The sequence below is a fragment of the Rhipicephalus microplus genome, unplaced genomic scaffold, assembly GCF_043290135.1.
Source record: "Rhipicephalus microplus isolate Deutch F79 unplaced genomic scaffold, USDA_Rmic scaffold_16, whole genome shotgun sequence".
In the NCBI taxonomy this organism is placed as follows: domain Eukaryota; kingdom Metazoa; phylum Arthropoda; class Arachnida; order Ixodida; family Ixodidae; genus Rhipicephalus; species Rhipicephalus microplus.
Genome location: NW_027464589.1, coordinates 8,603,610 through 8,625,706, shown reverse-complemented (window position 1 = coordinate 8,625,706; position 22,097 = coordinate 8,603,610). Strand labels below are relative to the sequence as shown.

Here is a 22,097-nt window from a genome sequence, read left to right as displayed (position 1 = left end):
GGAGCAGTGGCTACCGGAGGCCAAACCAATTTGTGGACGGCCACATCATCATCGACGTCAACAGCTCCGCTGCATATAAAAGCGCACCCACCGCCGGCACCGCCCCGTGGGCTCTGTGACTGCACCTCAACGCAGCCATCTAACCCGCTAATCTTTGCGATGCAGGTCAGTAAATTCTACACGCTGTTTGCAAAAAAAAACTAGCAATTACGTCTTGGTGCAGTTGCCGAGCTCACGGTGCTGTCTCGCCATTGCCGCCGAATGTGTTTCCGTTATTCATTCCTTGTTGATGTTGTCAGGAGATGTGGAAACTAACCTTGGCCCAGGCGGAAACGATGCCGTGTTGGCAGAACTTCAGAAAATAGCCGCAGGCTAATCCAAAGTAATTACCGAAGTACAGAGCCTCAAATCTCAGCTAAACACTACTGATAGAACATTAAAGGATTCATGCAAATGGATGACCGACCTAGAAGTACACTACCAGGCCCTTATTCCTATCCGAAACGACATCGAAAAGATGCGGGCAGACACAAGCAGCATGTCTCGCAAGATCGAGGAGTTAGAAGACCGCCTAGACGACGCGAAAAATCGATCACGTCGAAATAACCTCATCTTTTATGGCATCTCCGACCCTACTGACGGCGAGACATGGAACGATTCCGAAAAAATAATTATCAATTTCTGCCATAATAATCTAAGAATAACCGTAGGACCTCATGACTTGGAAAGAGCTCATCCTCTTGGTCGTCATTCGTTCGGCAGAAATCGTCCCATAATCGTAAAATGCGCAGGTTACAAAACAAAGGACTCGATCTTATCTAATAGCCGGAAATTAAGAAATACTAACTTTAGCATTGGAGAGGACTTTTCACTCTCCGTTCGACACGCGCGAAAACAATTAATAGCATTTGCCAAGGCTAAATCTGCTAAGTTCTCCTTGCGGTATAAAACACTGCACACCGGTCCAAAACGTGTTATTTTTGATAAAATGTCTAGCACAGTTAAAGAAATCACATAGCAGTCGTCCTGTCACCATGTACCTACAAACCGACAACGCCCGGCTCTTGCCAAACCACTCTCATTTTCCGTGATATTTATTAACATCTGCAGTTTCCTTCCAAAGCGTGAACTCTTATCGAACATTGTTTTGTCATCCGGAAGCAATATACTGGTACTAACTGAAACTTGGCTCAACGATAACGTTTCGGACGCTGAAATTCTTACTCACTTACCCGAATTCCGCGCGTATCGTAGCGACCGAAAGTGTACTCGAGGGGGTGGTGTTCTGGTCGCAATTCACCAAGGTATATTATGTTCCGTTGTACACGTCACATCCGACATTGAATCATTATGGCTCATTTGTCACGCTCCTCCCCTAACAGTACTTCTTGGAGTTTGTTATAGGCCACCGAATACTAATCAAAACTTTTGTAGGCACCTAAACAATAGCCTAAGGCAACTTGTTGCCACTTACCCAAATGCTCGCATCCTTCTCTTTGGTGACTTCATTTACCCGAACATCGAATGGCATAACCTAGGCATGTCCTCATTATTAGGTCATGCAGAGGCTAAAAACTTCATTGACGTATGTTTAAATTTTAACCTGAGTCAGTCTCGGAACCAACACGCGTTACGCAAGAAACAGCAAACATCCTAGACCTAATACTAACTAACAGTCCTGAGAACCTTTCATCTATCAATTATCTCCCAGAAATCAGTGACCACAAAATCGTACATGCCCTATTTTCATTCAGTTCTGCTCCAAAGTACACATCCGCAAAAACAATATGCCTTTACGACCTGGGAAACGACGATGCAATAACTGAAGACCTTAACACCTTTTTTTCTGAGTACAAATCAGTGTTTCGCACTCGCACAGTACATTAAAACTGGTCATTATTCAAAAATAAATTAAGTGTGCTCACTAATATGTTCATTCCGAGGGTTACCTTTCATACTAATCACAATAAGCCATGGTTTTCTGTACGTTTAAAACGGCTGGAAAATAAAAAAAAGGACTCTTCCGTTTGGTCAAACGCCGTGACACACGGAGTGACTGGGATAAATACTTCGAAGTGGAAAAATCATGTCTAGTTGAGATCCGGAACGCCAAGCATACATTTTATCACGATCACTTACCAAAGCTACTAACCAGCAACCCCAGAAAATTTTGGCAACTTTTAAATCCAAAGCAGACTCACGACATCACACTGACTAACGACGCGCATGAACCAGTGACAGACCATTAATGTGGGGAAATATTTAACACCGCATTCGCATATGTCTTTACTCAAGAACTTGATGCACCTTCACAATCAACATCAGTTAACATCGAAGCATTCATGCCAACTATCTCATTTTTCGAAGAAGGCATTGCGTCCGTAATCGATAACAAGAAGCTTTCATCCTCAGCCGGTATGGACTCAATTAATTCTAAGCTACTGAAGAATGGTAAATCAATTTGTGCCGCCTACTTATCTTTGATTTTTTCACAGTCACTCGCCTCAGGAATCATTCCAGATGACTGGAAAACGGGGAAGGTCGTTCCAGTGTACAAATCAGGTAACAGAGACTCACCCTTGAACTACCGCCCGATTTCATGAACTAGTGTACCCTGTAAAACCGTGGAACACGTCATTTGCTCTCAAATCGCAAGTTTCTTGGGCTCATGTAATTTTTTTCATCGTTCACAACACGGATTTCATAAAGGTCACTCCTGCGAAACACAATTAGCGCTCTTTCTTCACGACTTGCACACTAACCTAGACCGTAACATACAGACTGATGTAATTTTTCTAGACTATGCGAAAGCGTTCGATAAAGTTCCTCACCGCCGCCTTTTGCTAAAACTTTCACACCTGCACCTAGACCCTAACATTCTTCGTTGGATTGAACAGTTTCTCACCAACCGTTCTCAGTCAGTCTTTGTTAATGGCCACCTATCTAACTCTCTCCCAGTCACATCAGGCGTTCCCCGAGGATCCGTTCTTGGTCCCCTTCTTTTCCTAATATATATTAACGACTTGCCCGACCATGTATCCTGCAGCATTCGCATGTTCGCGGACGACTGTGCCATTTATAACACTATCAGTAACCAGCATTATCACCTGTATCTCCAAACCAATCTTAACAACGTGCTTTATTGGTGTAACACATGGTTAATGACCCTTAATCCTTCTAAATGTAAACTTGTGTCTTTTTCTCGTCACCACAGCCCATATCGCTTCCAGTATTCCATCGTTAACGCCGCAATTGAATCAGTACCATCTTATAAATATCTTGGAATAACCTTGCCTTATGATTTATCATGGCGTACCCACATCGCTAATGTAGTTTCAGCATCTAATAAAGCACTTGGTTTTCTCAAATGCCATCTCCGCCTAGCCCCCCTACATGTAAAATTACTTGCGTACAAATCTTTAATCAGACCGAAATTAGAATATGCATCTGCCATATGGAGCCCACATCAAGCGTATTTAATCAAAGCATTAGAAGCGGTACAAAACCGTGCTGCCAGATTCATTCACTCATCTTACTCATACGATATCAGTATTTCATCTTTGAAAGCGAAATCTGGACTGCCACTCCTTTCTTTGCGTCGCCGCACTGCAACTCTCATGCTTTATCACAAATTATTTTATTCTTCCCTCAATCAGCCACCTTATATAGTAGCCGCAGCACGCATATCTCATCGAACCAGTCATCCATTTCAGGTTTCCCGCCCATCTTCGCGCACCACTGCTTTTTGTGCCTCGTTCTTTTTTCGAGCAGCCACGGACTGGAACGGCCTCCCCCGGGACATCGCCAAAATCGCCTCATCATCTGCCTTTCAAGACCGTATTATTGATCATCTTCAATGCTAAACCAACTCTTACTGCTTATTGTTAACCTAAATAAAACCCCACCCCTTATGTAATGCCCCTCCTAGAAAGGGCGGCCTTTAAGATAATAAACTGAAACTGAACTGAACTGTATTACTATTAGTATTATTCCCCTAACCCGCATTCCACTGCCTGTGCTATAATGTATGTTTTTTCTAATTTTTTTATAAAGGTTACGTACTAATGTGTCTTTGACGGTATAATCGCAATCGTATTGATATAACATGATGTGTAAGTGTTAAACAGATTTCACAGTTTTCATATTTATCTTAACATTGCCATTCGCGCATTAAAAGGGATAAACAGTTATGTTATTTCGCAATATTTTTTCTTTGTCTTTTTCCTTATATATTTCTAGTTTGTGTCCATCCTTCAATATTCTCTTAAAGAATTGGCAGTGTGTGCTAAATAAATAAAAATAAAATAAATAATATCTAAACAGGTGGTACTGTGAACAGTTGATTGGGTGACGTGTGACAAAAGGTGAACCAAGATCGGCATCGAGAAACGCGACACGCAGCTGGTTTTTATATCGAAGTAAACAAAGTTATAGTTTGCAGTGACTTTCGCCGTAAGAACTTGTAGGCACACCACACAGAAGCTGTGCACTAAGAAGTTCATGAGGTCAGTACGCAAGGTTCCTGTTGATACGTATACTGTTGCGACGAAAAAGCCACGAGATGTTTCAACGGTGCGAGCGTTAAACTGATCTGGGCCAGCCAGTCGAGTTCATCTGTCTAGATAAAAGTGGCGGTGCGCATTTCTATGGGATACAAATTCACAGGCCCGACAGGACTAGCCATTTCGCGAGTATACCTGTACTTGATGCGGGCAGTTTTTCCTGTTGCTTCAATGTAAAAGTGAAGCCAGAGGCTTTTTAGTATGCCTCTTTCATTCAACTGCATGCGCGCAGTGAATCCACCACTCTATTGATCAAACTATCCGACACGTCAGTCCTTAGGGAAGACATGTATGGCTTGTCTCAACAAAATACATGCTTTGTTCAAGAATTTTTATTTTAAATTCATTCACAATTAGTCAGTGGTCAGTAGTGTGTATACATAGCTCGCCGTTAGTCAGATGCGCAGTATGAGTGGCGTGGCCTAGTTGTTGAATCCAGCGCGCTGAGGAGCGATGATTCACTGATTCCAATCCTCGTTGGGCGCTCTGCCATTTTTTCTTCTGATTTGTTTTCTTTGTGCCCTTTAGAACAATTGATATGTGGGGCTTCATATCCCAAAACCGCCCTATGATTATGAGAGACGCTGTAGTGCAGACTCCGGATATTTAGATTACCTAGAGTTTGTTAACGTGCACCGAAGTCTATGCCTTTTATAAATATATGCATATATATGCATATCTGAGAGATGACGCCGACAGCCAAAATCAGCCGAAGGTGACTAATATATTTCTGTCGCCTTAAAATATCGAAGCTAGTTAAGGCGCCCTTCAAGATTACACGTGACATTTTTCATCCCGTTGCGGGCTTCCTATGGCTCAATTTGGGTGGACCTTCCTTTGAGCCTCCAGGTTGCTGCTACCCGTAGCTTCAGCTTTTGTGTATTTTCTTCTCGAGGGAAACTGCTAAACTATGTGGCAGCAGCAAGCACAGGACAGGGTTGATTGATGGAACATGGGAGAGGTCTTTGCCCTGTAAGGGGCACAGTAAAATTGATGATAAGCATTCTAGACGAGGCTCACCAATTTCCAAGTGTCTTGCTAATTTCATGTTCTCCTGCAGGCACTTCCCCTCATACTACTATAAGAAGACCTATCAGATTCCTGGTGCTGCGAATCAAACTATGGACATCCTCATGCTGGACACGGTATTACTGTGCGGAAACACGGATCCTGAGGACGAGGAGTCTCAGCCAGTGAACAGGAACGAGGCACTCTACAACCGTCAGTTTCGATGGATTGACAAAAACCTCGCAGAATCTAAGTAAGTAGTCCGTGGCAGACAAATTGTGCCACAGTCTCCCATTTTTCCAGCAGTAAATTTTATTTCTCCAGTGTTGTGTCCCCAATAATAAACAAAGCACAACATATCCATGGAGTGACTGCTGATGAGTGGGGCGAACCGTCCGTCCGTGCGCCTGTGTATCTGTCCATCAGTTCGTGCGTCCAGAAGGGTGGACGGACAGAGGACTGGACGAACGGTAGCTCGGATAGAAGCAAGAACGAATGAACGGACAGATGAACGCATGGATATAAGCGCGGACTGACAGACAGATGAATGGACAGAATCACAGAAAGATAGACGAACGGAGACATGGACTGATGGACAGAAGCGCGGACGCACGAACGGACGGATGGATGGACGGAATCACAGACGGACGGATGGACACCCTCATGGACGAACGCTCCACCCCACTTATCGTCACTCACATCATGGATATGCTGTGAAAAGCACTAACACCATCTATTTATAATATTCCCAAAGACATATACACCGAATACCGTTTATTGAGCAAGTAAAACTAAAGGTGGCTACATAGTGCATACGGAGCAGGGAACGACCTACGGCCTAACGAGCTTCGCCCCTAAAACACAATGTCTTGGCCATAGCTTTCGATTTTGATGAAAATGACTATATTTGGAAGACAGTGCTCTGAAAGCTCTTGATGAAAAAAAAAAAAGACCGACAGACAGACTGACGGGTCTCTCTGGCGTAAAAAATTAGTATAGCACGAAATTTAAAGGTGCCTTCACAGAATCAACATATTTCCACAGCGCACGACTACGAGTAGTTACGACGTAACTACGGAAGAGACAAGGACAGAAAGAGCGCTCTTTCCGTCCTTGTGTGTTCTTCTGTAGTTACGTCGTAACTACTCGTAGTCTTGCGCTGTGCAAATATGTTGATTTCCAATCACTAACTAGCCCAAGCATCCGTCTTCACAGAGGTGTAGTTAAGCATTCGTTCCAAATTGTTTCACCTCAATGGTGAAAAAATGAACGCTGCAGCAACAAGTTGTAATGCCACGTGAAGAACGGCAAGCTGCTCGAAGCTTGCAGCATGGTACGCAAGTTGAAAGAACGCTCGAAAAGAAAATATACAGAACGAGTGTGAACTAACAACTGTCACAGCTTGATAAAGAAAGCGTGCTGCTCAAACATAAAAGAGAGCACATGAAATGAGCGAAGAAGTATACGCGCAAAAAGTGCATACCAAAAACTGTCACAGTGTTAGTTCTTTGAGCACACTCTTTTCGCAAATACGGCCACCACAGCGAGAAAAGTGACCTTCATGCCTTCTGCAACTTCAATGCAAACATACAATGAAAGTATAGGACGTGCATGTTGTGGCACTGCACGTGACACTTCTACATACGCCGCTAGTTCCCAGTAGCACCTCGTCAGCGTTATCTAGGTGGGTAGGCGATCCCAGAGTGTAGACGGCGGAAGCGACACTCCGGCACCCGGATCAACTTCAGCAAAGATAAGCACTGAGTTCCCACTTCTAGCACCATGTCGTGACACTGCTTACGAGTGCGACGGGTATACGTGTCGCAATAAACAGTCAACGAGCTGCGCTATAGGTGATGAAATTGAATCCCCCCTCTCCAGTTTATTGTACCGGTCGATGATATACATTCTGGAGGACATCATGAAGTATAGCTCGTCGCACACAGTAGTCACCCGGCTATCATTTATGGCGTCACAAGCCAAACACAGACAAGTGGTCACAGCACGCCATTCTTTCTTTTTTCGATAGTTCTAAACTAAACTCTGTTGTTCACCTCACATTTCACCTTCTCATGAAAAGTCACCTATTGACTAGCGCATCATAGCCATTGCTGCTTTGGACCATAAAACTCAACACAAATAACTTCTTTTCTAGTACATGAACCTCCACACATACATGGTAGAGAACATATCTGTTATACAAAACAAAATAAAGCAAAACACCAAAGCACTACTCGCAAATGCCCAGCCGTAATGGCTTCCTTACCAGTCTACTAAACAGCGTTACAATTGGAGTGGTTTTCCCCGCCACGGTCGTCTAGTGGCTAAGGTACTGGGCTGCTGACCCGCTGGCCATGGGATTGAATCCTGGTTGCGGTGGCTGAATTTTTAATGGAGACGAAAAGGCTGTAGGCCCGTGTGCTCAGATTTAGGTACTCGTTAAGGAGCCCCAGGTAGTCGAAATTTCCTAAGCCGTCCACTATGACGCCTCTCACAGTCATATGATGGTTTTGGGATGTTAAACCCTATATATCAATCAAATCAATTGTAGTAGCTTCCCAATTGGCCACAGCGCGAGCCGGGGGCACCTCTGCATCTGTTGCTGTCGAGCCAATTGTGCAGTGCTTGGCTGCTCTGAGTTTTCTGGAAATTCGTAAAATTTGCTTTGCACCCTTTCTTTTGGAAGATGGTAAAGCATTTTCCTTATTTGGATAAAGACAACACCATTGTCTGTTTGTACTACATATGACCGCTGTTTTGGTGCTGATTGGATGCCTGTGGCCTTCGACTGCATGTCTGCCACCCAGACCACGCCCCATGCTTCGATTTTGGAAAGCCGTCTGGCACGATGGCGTTGGTTATAGTAGCGACATTGCCACCACCTGGCCTCCTGGTCACGGGCCACGACTTATTACTGGCCACTTTTTCCCGGATTTCGATGACGTGGTAGCATGGAGAGTCTTGTACTCAGTCACCTACCCATAAGTGCTTATGCAGGACCGACTCGAAAGGTGCCTGGTGTCGCACTGTAAGCCAGCAATGCCAGGTAAGATTCTTTAGACTTCAGAATGAGCTGCTTAACCATCTGTACTTTTCGCTCTATTTCCTTGTTGCCCTGCGGATGCCTCAGACCCACGGTGACCTGAAAAACCCGTATGACAGAGCAAACTATTCAAAGTCGGTGACCACAAACAGAGGACCATTGTCGGACAACACACACTCAGAGATTTTATGCCTAGCAAAGACACCTGTCAGTCGATAAATGACCATCCCAGGCTTTCTGGAGGAAATATTGGCCACCTCACGGTACTGTGATAGATAATGCACGACGACAAATTATGCCTGGTCGTTAATTACACACAGACCTACTCCCACTCTCTCCCAAGGAAACGATGGCGTTGCGGTTAATATGATGGGCTCGGCTCGTTGCTGAGCAAGCACTGCGCGAACAGTCCACAGCTTGCTGTTCACTGTTCACAAACTGTGCCACTTCGGCACTCAACCTAGGCCCCAACACAGAACGTTAACCTCCTTTATTCAGCCACAGTGCGACAATAGCCAGTACCCTGATGCCCATCATGCAACCTGCGCAGCACGTCTGTTCTTAGAGACAGTGGGATTGCTGGCGTTCTTCTTTTCAGCAAAGGACCAATCATCATATTAACACATAATCTATTTTGCCTGTAAGATGCCAGGGAAGAAGGACTTTTCGGTTTCCTTGGCCAATGTCATTACACAGCCTGCGCAGGTGTTCACAAATAGGATCAATCATTTTACATTCTTTCACTCCCGACAAAATTTTGTCCCCAGTTTTCAAGCCAAGAAACACGCTTTCGAGTACGCTGTGACATGTTTAATACTCAAGCAATTTTCAAAATCGCGGCATGCCAGTCGACACCTGGAAAGAATGTCAGCTGTGGCTATCGAATTACCGGGAACGTACTAGACACTGAAAAAAGATAGGGCATTACGCGTAGCAGCAAACGCAGCATTGGCGGTAGCGTATGGCCTAGTAAAGGTTATCCGGTCTAGTAAGTACACTAAGGGCTTGTAATCAGTCTCCAAGGTAGTGTTTCGGCCACGTATGTACTCGTGAAATCTTGCAGCTACCCACGTTGGTGCTATGGGTTCTTTTTCTACCGGGGTGTATTGCCGTTCTGCGCTCGTGAAGAACCGAGACGTGAAGGCTATTGGCCTTTGGTGGCCATCTTTCTGCGTTCGAAAAAGGAAAGCTCCCAGTCCATAAGAGGATACGTCCGCTGAAAAGATAGCAAAAAGTGTTGCATTGTACACGGTCACACGCTGCGCAGAAGAAGCAAGCCCTTTCAGCTAGTTCTGCGCTTTTGTTTGGTCACATCCCCAGACCCATTAGCTATCTTTGTGCAAAAAAAGTAGTAGTTCGCGTAAGGTGAGGCAAAAAGCCACCAAGGTGATTGGCCATGACAAAATTCTCAGTCTGGTGAAATTTTCGGGGTGTGTAGGTTGTTAATAGGGGTAACCAGATTCCATACTCATTCGGAATGTGGCCAAAAAATTTCACTTTATTAGCGCCAAACTGGCACTTTTCCTTCTTCACAGTTGCGTTTTAGCTAGCTAGGTGCTACATAACTTGTGCTAAACGATCGTCGTGCTGGCCTTTCGTGTCACCAAACACCAAAATGTAATCAATGACGTTCACAACACTTGGCCGGCCACATAGGACTTCGAAATCCTTTACTGGACATAATCTGGATCAGACACAATTACGAACGGTAGTCTGACAAAACAGTATCTCCCGAATGGAGTAAAAAACGTTGTTACACTTTTGAAAAAACGGAGTGACGTCCTCTCCATTTAGGGATGAACGGAGATGTCCCCAATGTTCGTCTTTAAATAGAGAAACGTTGCTCCCTTTGCCACGGAGAAACACGTTCCTCCCTATGAAAACAACATGGCTGCCCCCAGGCGAAGCAAGTAGGCTTAGCAACTGCAACAATTCTCGACTGATAAGGAGTACACAGCACTGAAAGTTGCAAAAAACGGTCCCGCTGAGCTTAATATCAAACGAAATGATATAAGAACAAGCAGACGAACCTGTGGCGATGAAAACATTGCGAAAGAGAACGACGGAGCAAGCAGGTTTCATTCGGTCAGCGAGGTCACGTTCACTCTGAAATACACGGATACTACAGAATCCTCACCTGATGAGTGCATGCTAGGCTTGCTGTATTTATTTCATGCAGATTCACATAGTGTAGCGACGTTATCCATGCGTTTACGGGGCCGCAGGTCACGAGATGTGCCTCCAAACCGTAGACTCGATCGCAGCGAAACCATTTCGACTCAGTAGTGCAGCTTTGATAGATAGATGTTCAACGTTATATAAGTAGCTGGAGGTGTGAGAGCCTCATAGCCGTGAAGTAGGTGGTAGCTGGTGCCATATGGAGAAACTGAACGATACTAAAAAAAGGTTGCGATGTACGTTGCTACACCCACCGTCACGGCTCCCTCGCGGATAGTTTACGCCTCAGCCTATTCAGGATTACTCACTGACAGTGGACGCTTAATATGTGCTGATGCAATGCATACAGCTACACATGCACTTAAAGACACACACTACACATAGCACGCATATAGGGCGAACTCAATGAACAAGAGCACAATATGCCATTCACAACAGCGGCCCACACTTCGACGTGTTAATGCAAATAGCTACACATGCACTCAAGGACACACACTACACATAGCACGCATATAGGGTGAACTCAAAACAAGAGCATTCCATTACCATTCGATACCATTACCATACAATATACCATTCACAACAGCGGCACACACTATGACGTGTATACTTATACCCTACTACGAAAATGCACAAGCTTATATAGCGATAAATTTCGAGTGACCATAGCGGCACAAGTTACAACTACGTTTTCTCACACTTTTTTTTACGTTTTGTGGCAATACCACAACATGCGCACACGTAAATATATTGTGTCTGATGCTTAGACAAACAGAAGTTTGTCAATGGTTGCACAATAATGAACGGAATAATTACTAGAGTTTATCTGGTTTTCACGAAAGCGAATAACCCCAAGCCATGCATAGAATGCCCATGGCATTCCAAACCCTGCGCCATCTCTCGACCACTGCCACAGTTATCTTTTTTCTTGAAGCCTCCGAGAACGTAAACGCTTGCCGCGCGCTAGCTATGTCAAAGGTCACGTCTTTTTTTTTATTCTTGTACTTGTTACTCGGAGAGGGCGCAGCATGCAGACCAGACTTAGTCTTCGTCGTGGTAGGTGTTCTGTGGTCACGTCGACCTCGTTTAGTTGTTTCGTGTTAACGTTTGCTTATATTCTTTTTACGTGCTTACCACAAATGTGACCGTTAGCCATTGATACACTACACCAATAGCCCTTCAATGACAATGTTTTTGATGAGGTAGTGACTGTCCAAGCAGTGTACACGTACGTTACAACGCGGGTCTTGCGAGAGAAATAAGCGGGGACCTCGCATCCGACGGTATTTTTTCGTGAGCTATGGCAGTGGCTGTTGGCGTCGCGGCAGCTCTATTACTTGAGTGGGGAAACTATCGCTGAAGTGCGCAAATTTACTATAACGTTATAGCATGTTGTGCCTACATACTTTTCTGCTTCAGATGCCTCTCGCGATTCGCCTCGCGTGTCAACTTACAATCATAGTGCGCGCCACAATTTTATTGTTAGTGCTGTGGCGGTTTTAACTCTGGATTTGGAATGCTCTTTTCACAAAGGTGAGTGAGTGTTAGTACTTACCTGCTGTGCACAGCTGTTACTAAAAGTGCATTTTGTGTTGAGTTTCTCACGACAAAGGAGAATCGTGGACGAGAAAGGCATACTGCACGCGTGCCTAATTCCGTCTTACCTCTCAGTGCTGGCATGGGCAATTCAAAACACATGCGATTGAGAATTTCGTTTTACTGACATAAGTCATTGGTTTACTTTTCACAAAAGTGTAGTTATGATGATAATTAAAACGTTTCTGATGGTTGTAATCTAGCCTCGTGAATAAACGCTCGGTGAAACTTCGCAGCCTGTTTCCCATTGTGCTTTCACCTGCCGTGGTAGCATAGCCTTATTGGTTGTCGTGTGACTATGCTGGAAGACGCACGTTCATCCGGCCACGGCGGTCGTATTCGAATGGGGGTAAACTGCAAAGAACATCAATATGGCAGTAGTGGCACATATAACTCTATCAATTGTATATGATCGTGCTTTCACGCATGGACTGTAGAGTGGTACCAGGTATCCTAGAATGTTGAAAAATTAAATGTGATGCGTTTTTATGCGCCTCGTTGAATTCATGAGTGCTGTTGGTGCCGTGCGAAACTAAAAATGCTTGAGCTTACCAAGTATGTCGACACCGAAAAATATCATTATTTTTGTACACTCTAAGGTAATCGATAAAGCAAGACTGTTGTGAAGCAGAGCTCCTTGTATTCGTGACAAATAGGTAGCATGAAACAACACGAGACACACCCGGAAGTGTTCGGAGCATCGTGCGAGTGCCTGGCGATAAAAAAGAGAGGCTTTTACTCTACACCAATAAAACAAAAAAAACGTCACTTTTGCATTGCTTACAATAATCTTAGGTAGAAGCAATCGCTCGCTACTGGCCGCGGCCGGCTAAGCTTGGCGTGTGCATGCGCGCGTGCAAGACCCCCGTAATTGAGGAGAAACATGAACGCTGAAGGAGGAACGTTGCTCTTTTGGTCCTTGCCGCGAGAGGGCGTGACGGGTAAAGCGCGCGAAAGGGAGGAAGTCGCGGCGCCGAAGGAGGGACGGGGGCCGTTTCTCCATTCTCGCTCCCTTTTTTTTTAGAGTGTAGTTCTTCACAGTTGCTAGTTATTTGGACTTGAAGGAACCCCGATTAGGCATCGAGCTTCGAAAATCACTTTGCACTGGTCAGAAACTTGATCCACTGTACGTAGCGTCAGGCGCTCACGAACGACGCCCTTATTTAACATTAAGGTCGACGCATACGCTTAGTTCCCCATACTGTTCGTTACGAGGACTATACTTGCTCATTCATCCGTGGGGCCGTATAATTTTCAAATCATACCTGTGTACACGAGTCTCTCCATTTGGTGCTTTAGTTTTCCCATGAGCGGCAGCGGCACTTGCCATGGAACGGTTATGGCGTGCGGAATGGAGCCCGGTTGTAGCCTAATAGTGTGTTCTATCGGGATAGTGCCCACACTATGCCACATGCGCGGGAAGAGGGTCTCATACCGTTGCTCTTCTCCACTCAGCATGTCGGCAAACTTGAAAGGCTGGCAGCTCGAGAAGTACCTCACGAAGTGGGCTAACGGCATAGCACTTTTGAGAGACACTGCTCCATCCACGCAATCTCTGCGACTAAGTTGCCTGGAACATTGAGCTTGTTGCAGCCAGAAAAGATTCCTGTAATGTAGAAAGCAGAGCCGAAACCTCGATACCCGAACAAACTTTAGCAAGGATAGGCGCAGAGTTTATCAGAACATGCACATAGCAAGCTTTCCCGGCCGCATGAATCGTGCCAATGAAAGTTTTTTTGGTGTTAAAGTGGAAAACCCCGACGCACACGTTCCTTTTTGCTGACTAAGCTTTCATCAGGCAGGCTGTCGCAAAATGTCTTTTGTTAACACAGCAGTGGCACTTGAAAGTTCGGGTTGGGCACATCAACATCGGATGCGCGTGGCCGATGCAGCATGGACACCCTCCCCCGTGGTTTTGCGGGTGTTTCTTCTGACCCACGGAGTCCACGACAGCACCTTGCTACTGAAGTTCGGGCCGGCTAGCTTTGTAAACTCTTTTCGTCGAAGGTTCTTCTGCTGCTATTGCGCGGTTTCTTTGAGGGGATCCTTGGCCAACGCCATCGCCGATGTCAGCTGCGGGCCTATCTGCAAGGCCTCGTGTAGTTGAGCGTCGTGGAGACCGATGACTAAGCGGTCCCGAATGAGTCTCTCTTTCATATTCCCGAAGTTGCGACGATCTGCCAGCGCGTGGAGTATGGTTGCCAACTAATCCAGTGATTCTTTTGGCGATTGCTGGTGTTTGTGGAAGCAGGCAGTTTCATAAAAAGTCTTAACTTCTTTTACCAAATGGCTGTTGTTGCGCCTGGAAGTCCACACTGAACGTCATTGCCTCTGCAGAGGCAATCTGTGTCAAGGCCAGCGAGCGAGCCCGCCTGACGTCATCATCTCAATGGCGTCATGCAAGCGGCGCCATTCAGTCTGGTGAATCTTACGCAATGCGTGGCAACATCCCTAATCCTTGGGTGCAACCCAGAGCAGCGGCTCCAGAATTGAGGATCATGACGCAACCCAGCGGCGGCTTCTGACTGGAGGAATCAGGCCAGCGGCGCTTCTGGTTGGATGTTGGTGACGTAAAAGTCTACCCAGTGCCTATAAAAAAGACAAGCGGCGCGTTGGCAGCAGCAATTTAGGCGTGGCAGTGCTATGGCTTCCAGGAGCTTGTGGGCAGCAGAGGTGAGAGAGAGGGGCCGGTGGGACGTGATGGCGGCACAAGGGCGGCGAGGTTTTCGGATAGGCACCACAACAGCGGTCAGCCAGGCCTCAGGTAGGGTGCCGCTCTGCCAGCTTTCGTTAAAAGTCTTCAATAGGTGTCGTCGTGAGGCTACCACCAGGTTGCGCAGCATCTTGTATGTGATGTCTTCGGCACCAGGAAAACTGCGGCGCTTGGTTCTGGCTAGAGCAACATTCAGTTCGTGTTCCAAAAGGGGCTCCTGACACAGAGCTGCGATCTGACTGGTCGTCCTGTCTGGGTGGTGACCTTGCGGTAACTTGGGGGCAGGTATGGTGGTGAGGGCTGCAGGATTGACTGGTGGCAGTTCTGTGAAGCGATCGGCCCGTCGCTCTGCCAGCTCTTTTTCACGAATACCCAAGTGGATGGCCACCACAATGACGGGTTGCTGCACCATCAGTCTAGTGACGAGGAATCGTAGAAGGCACCATGCTTTTTCGCCACCTCTTGCCTGGCTCAGGGAGTGGCAGATGCCCTGCCAGCTTTGCCACCTGCGACGGTTGGCATGCCGCCGATATACCGCATCCGCACGGTTGAATAGCGCACAGAGTGCTGGGTTATGAGTCTTTAGGTACCTTCTCTCAGCTCTGCGCCTCGCAGCCCGTAAATTCAAGTGATGGAGGTCTGGCACGGGATGCTGCTCTGGCACCCTGGTCTGGATGGTTGCCACCTGTGCTGCCACTGCTACGAGATTCAGGGAGCCCTGATCTTCCGGAACGTCTCGAAGCTGTCTTCGAAAGCCCACCGATCGACTGTACTGCACAACCTTCTCCTTGGTATTTTTCCGCCCACAGGTGAGATGATAATTGGCAAGTGGTGTGAGCCCCAGGAGTCAACCTCTGTTGCCCAATCGTACCGGTCCGCTTCACTAGCCAGGGTGACGTCGATGACGGAGCATGATGGTCGTGCTGTTCTGCGGACGAAGGTGAAAGATCCGGTGTTGAAAACTAGTAGGCCCAGTTAATGATTAACCACCAGATCCCTTCCTCGAGATGAACAGGTGCAACTCCCCCACATGGTGTGGTGAGCATTCATGTCCCCACATATGAGGTAGTCGCTTCCAAATCTAGCCGTGAGCTGTAGCAGCATGGTGGCGTCCCACCGTTGTCTAGGTTCGCACATACATGGAGGCCACTGTCGTGTCGACACCACGGAGCAGCACCGTGATGGAACAACACTAAAGAGCCCCTCCAGTGACATCAGCCACGTTTATGTGCGCGCGTGGTAGTCCTCGTTGCACGTACACTGGACAGCGTGGTCAACCCTAGGGATGTGCACTCGCCATGCACGCGTCTAAAGTACACGACGTGACACTTTGGTAGCCGATGTATCCGGGAAGTCGCAAGTCGGTTCCTGCTACGTTCACTTCCTGCAAAGCTAGCACATCATATTAACTCTGCAGGAGATGTGATGAAAGGTCTGCCTGCCACTGCCGCAACGAGACGAGAGAGCGTTCCATTGAAGCACACACGGGCGGCGGTAGCGGTGTTTGCCTGAAGCATGCAGATGAGTGCCAGCCATGGTGGCTGCTATGAGCGTGTGCACCGCATGTCTGAAGGCAGATGGACCGCAGCTGGTTTTCAGGAGGCAGCAGGTCCGCAACCACCCTTAAAAGGAGCCTCCAGTTTGGGTTTTTCTGGTCCACATGGTGCTGGGAGGGTGCTTTCGCGGGTGGTTGAGGCTCGCTAGAGTTCGGCTTGTTGGGATCAGCCGGCGGGCCCCGCTATTGTGCACCTGACCGGCCTGGATGGGTCAAGTGGACTGCCATCTTGGATGGAGTGCTCACTGCAGCGGCGTAGCTCTTGCCCGTGATCTGTTTTAGCTGAGAACCCTCAGTATTACTAGGGCTTGCCCGCCAGACTGATTTAGCATCTTGGCGAGGCAGGTAGGTGGGAGCCGACGCCTTGATGGTGGGCAGGCGCCGCTCTCTTTGCCAGAGCTGACAGTCTGTTGAATCAGCTGACAGTGGCCGGCCGCAGTGCAGGCATCTTAGTTTGTTGCTACAGTTGGTGCCTTTTCTATGGTGGCCACTCAACCACAGGCACCGCTCTGGTGTTCGGCAAGCAGCGGCGATATGTCCACAGCGTCCGAACCACAGGCACTGAAGCGGATGATGTCGGGATGGCCTCAATTTGAACACCACGCGAAAAATGCGGACCCATGTGGGAGGCATGAGAGAGGCGAACCGCAAAACTAGTGATATCCCTTCTCGACTGGCTGCAATTACCGGCGCCTCGGACGTCACGGCTGTCAAGAGGGCTTCGTCAGCATAGTCGCCATCGACGCCTTGCACCACACCACTGCATTGTGAATGGTCATTAGGAAGGCGGGCAGTCACGGGTATTTCTGTGAGCTCCGATGTTGCTAGGAGGCAATCCATCTATTCTGGTGTAGTTGCTTCTGATGCCACGATGTTTTTTCGTGTTTACTCGCACCTCCTTGACTCGGGGCAACGCAGAGAGAGCATGCGCAATGGCACGACACGAGGTGCAGTGTAGGGAAGCGCCAGGGTTTGCCGGTCGGAAAAGAACTGTGGCTTAGACTAGCGACAATTATGCAGAGGCCAGCATGGTGTGTTCAGTGGCACGTACCCCTGCAGGAGCGGTTCACGTCGCTGTGGGTGGATTAGCAGGCCCGGGGGCAACGTGGGCAGGCATAGCTGTAGGTGCAGTGGCTGGACGAGGACCAGTGTGGACAGCGGTTCCCAGCGATGTCAAGGCTCGCTGTCGGCGCTTCTTAGACTTGAAGAAGATGGTCTGAAACTCATGGGTTCCGTCAGTTTCGTGAATGACAGAGTCTTCATAGGCAACCGCGTCCTTTGATGATGTGTTGAGCGACGTAGCCGTGGCACGTTCAGTGGCTTCGCCGTGCGTCTTCCGCGAGGCATCCTCATCGTTGCTGCCTGACTCGCTAGAACGCGAGTTCTTTCGCGCTGACGTAGTGTTCATGGCGGCGAGATCAGGTTTCTCGTCTAATGGCAGTGGTACGTTCTGCGGATCGGTGACGTGCGTGCACGGCAAGCTCGTCACAGCTCAAGATTCCACACAATCCGCCACGAGGGAGGGAAGAAGCTAGAAGCCTACTAATTGAGCCGGATCTTCGGGTTGCACTCAGTGAAGCGCCGCTAATGTGATCAAAGATGCTGTGGTGCTAGTGGTAGGGCAGAAGGCCGCTGAGGACGTCAGTTTCCTTGTAGTTGTCTCGGTGTCGGCAGCAGGCACCGGTAGGCGAAGGGTTGTCGGTTTCTCGCCGATTACTTTGCAGTCTCTGCGCCTGTTCATGACGCCATTTTACTTCTTTGGCACCGTAGTTTAGGTTCCACAGTATGCGGGTGCACGCGACGCTCACCGAGCACCTGTGTGGTGATGTGGGAGACAGGGGACGCGACGGGCGTTTGAATGGCCTAGCTGAAAATGGTGGAGACTTCTCTGCCATAGCAGTCGCGATGACAGCTGCCCCACAGGCGCGCAGGAGACAGACGACGCTGTCACAAGGCTCAGGTCACCAATAGCGAAGGCAGGTAGCCAAGTGCATAATCTCTAAAGAGTACTCTTCTTGATGAAAAAAGTCAAACGCGAAGAAGTTGAAAGCTGCCGCGAACGCGAAGAAGCTGAAAGGCGAGAACGCCGTGAGGAGGCCGAAAGACAGGAGCGCCTCGAGCCCAAACAAATAGAATTCGCAATCCTACAGTGTTCGCAGGCGCTTAGCATAGCTTCTGCGTTAGTTCAAGTCAGCGGTCATAGAATTCGGGACGAACTGCCACCGTTCGTTGTCGGCGAGGACATGGCGAAACTTCTCGTCAAGTTCGGACACATCTGTGAGCGAAATGCCTTGGAACGGTCTCTTTAGGCGCACGCCCTGTTTCCTCTTCTTCCCAGCGAAATGTCCGACGTGATAACTTCCTTGCCGAGGGAAGCATTTGAGAGTTATAACGAAGTGAGGGAGTGCTTTTGAGACGCTATAAGTTGTCACCCGAGGCTTCCCTGCAAAGGTTCCGGTATGCTAAAAAGGGGAATGAGTCACACGTTGACTTCGCGTTTCATCTTAAAGCTGATTTGATTAAATGGCTCAAGAGCGAAGGTGTTTATGCCGGTCGCGATAAAGAGGTAGAATGCATTGCATTCGAGCAATTATACCACTGCATGGACGAGGATGTCAAACTTTAGCTGCAGGACGACCTTGGTGAAGTACAGCTAAACAAGGCAGCAGACTTAGCTGAGGAGTATTATACTCGCCGAGAGTTGCATAACAGGGCAGCGCGCATTGAAACGAATGAAAGAAAAGAGGGCTTTTTAAAAAAACCTGATCAACGAAAACCCACTCCGCACGGTAATTTAAAAAAGAACCTGTCTCTCACGAAGGACACTGTAGGGGAAGGGCAAACGGAAGTGGAGAAATCGAGTGAGGTTCCTAAACAACGCACTGATACCACACGGGCGTTTTAATCACGGAAGCCGCTAATCTGCTACAACGGCAAGAAGGAAGGACACGTCGGGGTAAACTGTAAGCAAAAGTTTGCTTTCGCAACAATCCGAGAGTCAGAAAAGAACATGCGGTTGTTAGAGCCGTATCTCCAAGAAATTAGTGAGAATGGGAAAACTTGTCGAGCACTTCGAGACTCAGCGGCAACCATGTACGTTTTCCATGCTTTGAAGGCATCTCCGAACGACATTAGAGGAGAATGCGCGTGGAGCAGGCAAGTCGCCGAGGAGCAGAGTTTTGCCTACCGATCGCTACGGTTGTCATTGAAGGCCTGTTCCGTAAGCTTCGCACCGAAGCGGCTGTGTCTGCCGCGCTTCCCGATCGTTTTCCTTATATCTTTTCCAATAACTCTGAACAGCTCCTCAAAGAGCAGGGTAAAGCGGTCTTCTGGTCTTCTCGAACTTAGCGTACGTGGCCCTCACGCGATCGCTAGCGCGGAAGCCTTCGTAGGAACTTGATCTCGTTCAGTGTAGTGAAACACCACCTGCTAAAGAGGCTGATCTGCGTGGCCTTAGCGGCGAGGCAACGGTGCCTCGCACAGGACTCCGGATGAGTCACTCAAACTGCCCGTTGCGGAAGCCATCTCTGTCGGCGGAGGAGACGCCATGACGTCATTTATTGAGAGCGAGAGGGGTGCAACGCTCTCATCTGTAGCGGAAAGTTGGAGTGAGCAGTCGAGTGTTGATCGAGAAACGCTCATTCGAGAGCAGCATGAGGACCTCTAGATCAAAGCGCGAATGGAAAGTGTAAACTTGACAAAAAAAAAGAAAAGAATGTTTCTTTTTTTTTTAAAGGCAGGGCTCCTGTATCGGAGCTACACAAGTGTGCAAGGTTGCAAATATGAGCCGCTCTTGGTGCCACAAAAGTATCGTCGCCAACTATTGGAAATGGCACATGAAGATGCGTGGGCAGGGCATCTTGGCATAAAGAAAACCAAGGATAAAGTTTTCCTTGAGTTTTATTCGCCGAAATGCTGGAAGTATATCGAAGACTTTGCATGCTCATGCAACACTTGTCAGAGAGCGGAGAAATCCACGGACAAGTGAAAGGCACCAATGAAGCTTGTGCCAATTACCACAGAACCTTTTCGGCGCCTTGTAACTGATGACATCGCGCCATTGCCAGAGTCAAAACAAGGTTGTCGGTACATCCTGACGACCCTCAGTGTCGCCACGAAATTTCCAGAAACGATACCACTTAAGGAGCTCAATTCCCCTCATTCTGTGGATGCACTGCTATATATATTTGCACGCTTCAGATTCACTTCCTAAATTCAATGCGACAATGGTAGTGTCTTCACCAGCTGCCTTACCTGTACTTTTTGGATGAATGTGGTATAAAAGTGGTGCACAGCTCGATCCATCACCCGCAATACAATCCGGTAGAGCATATGCATTCCGCTCTGAAACGGATACTGAGAGCTCTTTGCTACGAGCACAAATGCGACTAGAAAGCGTGTATTCCTCCCACTATGTTCGATTTGAGATCAGCTCCTCATGAGAGCACTGGTTTCAGCCCTGCAAAGCTTGTGTATGGCAGGGGTTTGAGAACACCATTGCGAATGCTACGCGAGTCCTGGGAGGGATGCGATGAGGAGCCAATGTAGTTGCGTAGGTTCTCAATATCCTTCACAGGCTTGGAAAAGCGAAAGACCTTGTGAAAAGTCACATGAAGGCTGCACAAGTCTTGTCGAAGGTACTACGACATTTCGGCGAATAAATGCACCTTTGAAGTGGGTAGTCAGGTAATGCTCCTGTGGCCGTACAAAAGAAACAACCTTGAGGTTCATTGGCAAGGACCCGCAAAAGTAATATCGAAGCGTTCTGATATCAAATATGAAGTGTTTAGGAAGGCAGCCGAACAATATTTGCCACAGTAACTTGAAGTACCGATACCTTCAACGTCAAGCGGTCGTAAATGTGCTTTTCATTGCTTCGGAGGAATAGGGAGCATAAATTTTGACCTCTAGTGATGTGATTGAAAAGGGATCGGAGATAATCTTGGAGCAGTTGAACCTAGAGCCTAGGCTAAGTGAAGTCCAGAAGGAGGACCTGAGAAGGATTGTTTTCGAGTTTAAAGACATGTTTTCAGACCTTCTCGAAAACACGGCGGTGATTGAACACGATATCGATTACAATGCGTTAGGAGCCAATCCGTAGCAAGCCGTATCGATATGTCCCTGTGCAAAAGCAGATCATTGAAAAGGAGATCGGTAAAATGCTGGAGTTGAGAGTCAGAGCACCGTTCGTTTCACTTAGTACTTTCTCTACCTTTTGGTCTTTCACTGGTGAGTTGGGGAAATATTTTCTCCTCATCACGGCCTTAGCTGAGCACTTTCGTTCGGAGGGACCTCAAGGGGCCAACTTCATGTTGCATTCTATTTCATAACGTTGTTGTACGCGTAAAAAATTAAAGTTCTCATTTTAGGAGTCTTGTGTCCCACACGTACCTCTTGATGTAGAGGGAACGAAATTCTGGTAGACACGTAGCTAGGTATGTG

General features: G+C 47.6%; 1 protein-coding gene across 3 annotated transcripts in view; it reads left to right on the top strand.

The window, feature by feature from the left end:
- The window catches only part of LOC119166664 (tartrate-resistant acid phosphatase type 5), a 389,636-nt gene that overhangs the window by 162,490 nt on the left and 205,049 nt on the right, over nt 1–22,097 (top strand). For all 3 annotated transcript variants that reach the window (XM_075883351.1, XM_075883350.1, XM_037417985.2), the window contains exon 4: nt 5,623–5,823. In XM_075883351.1, coding sequence (XP_075739466.1) covers nt 5,623–5,823 — 201 coding nt within the window. The remainder of the gene's footprint in view (nt 1–5,622; nt 5,824–22,097) is intronic.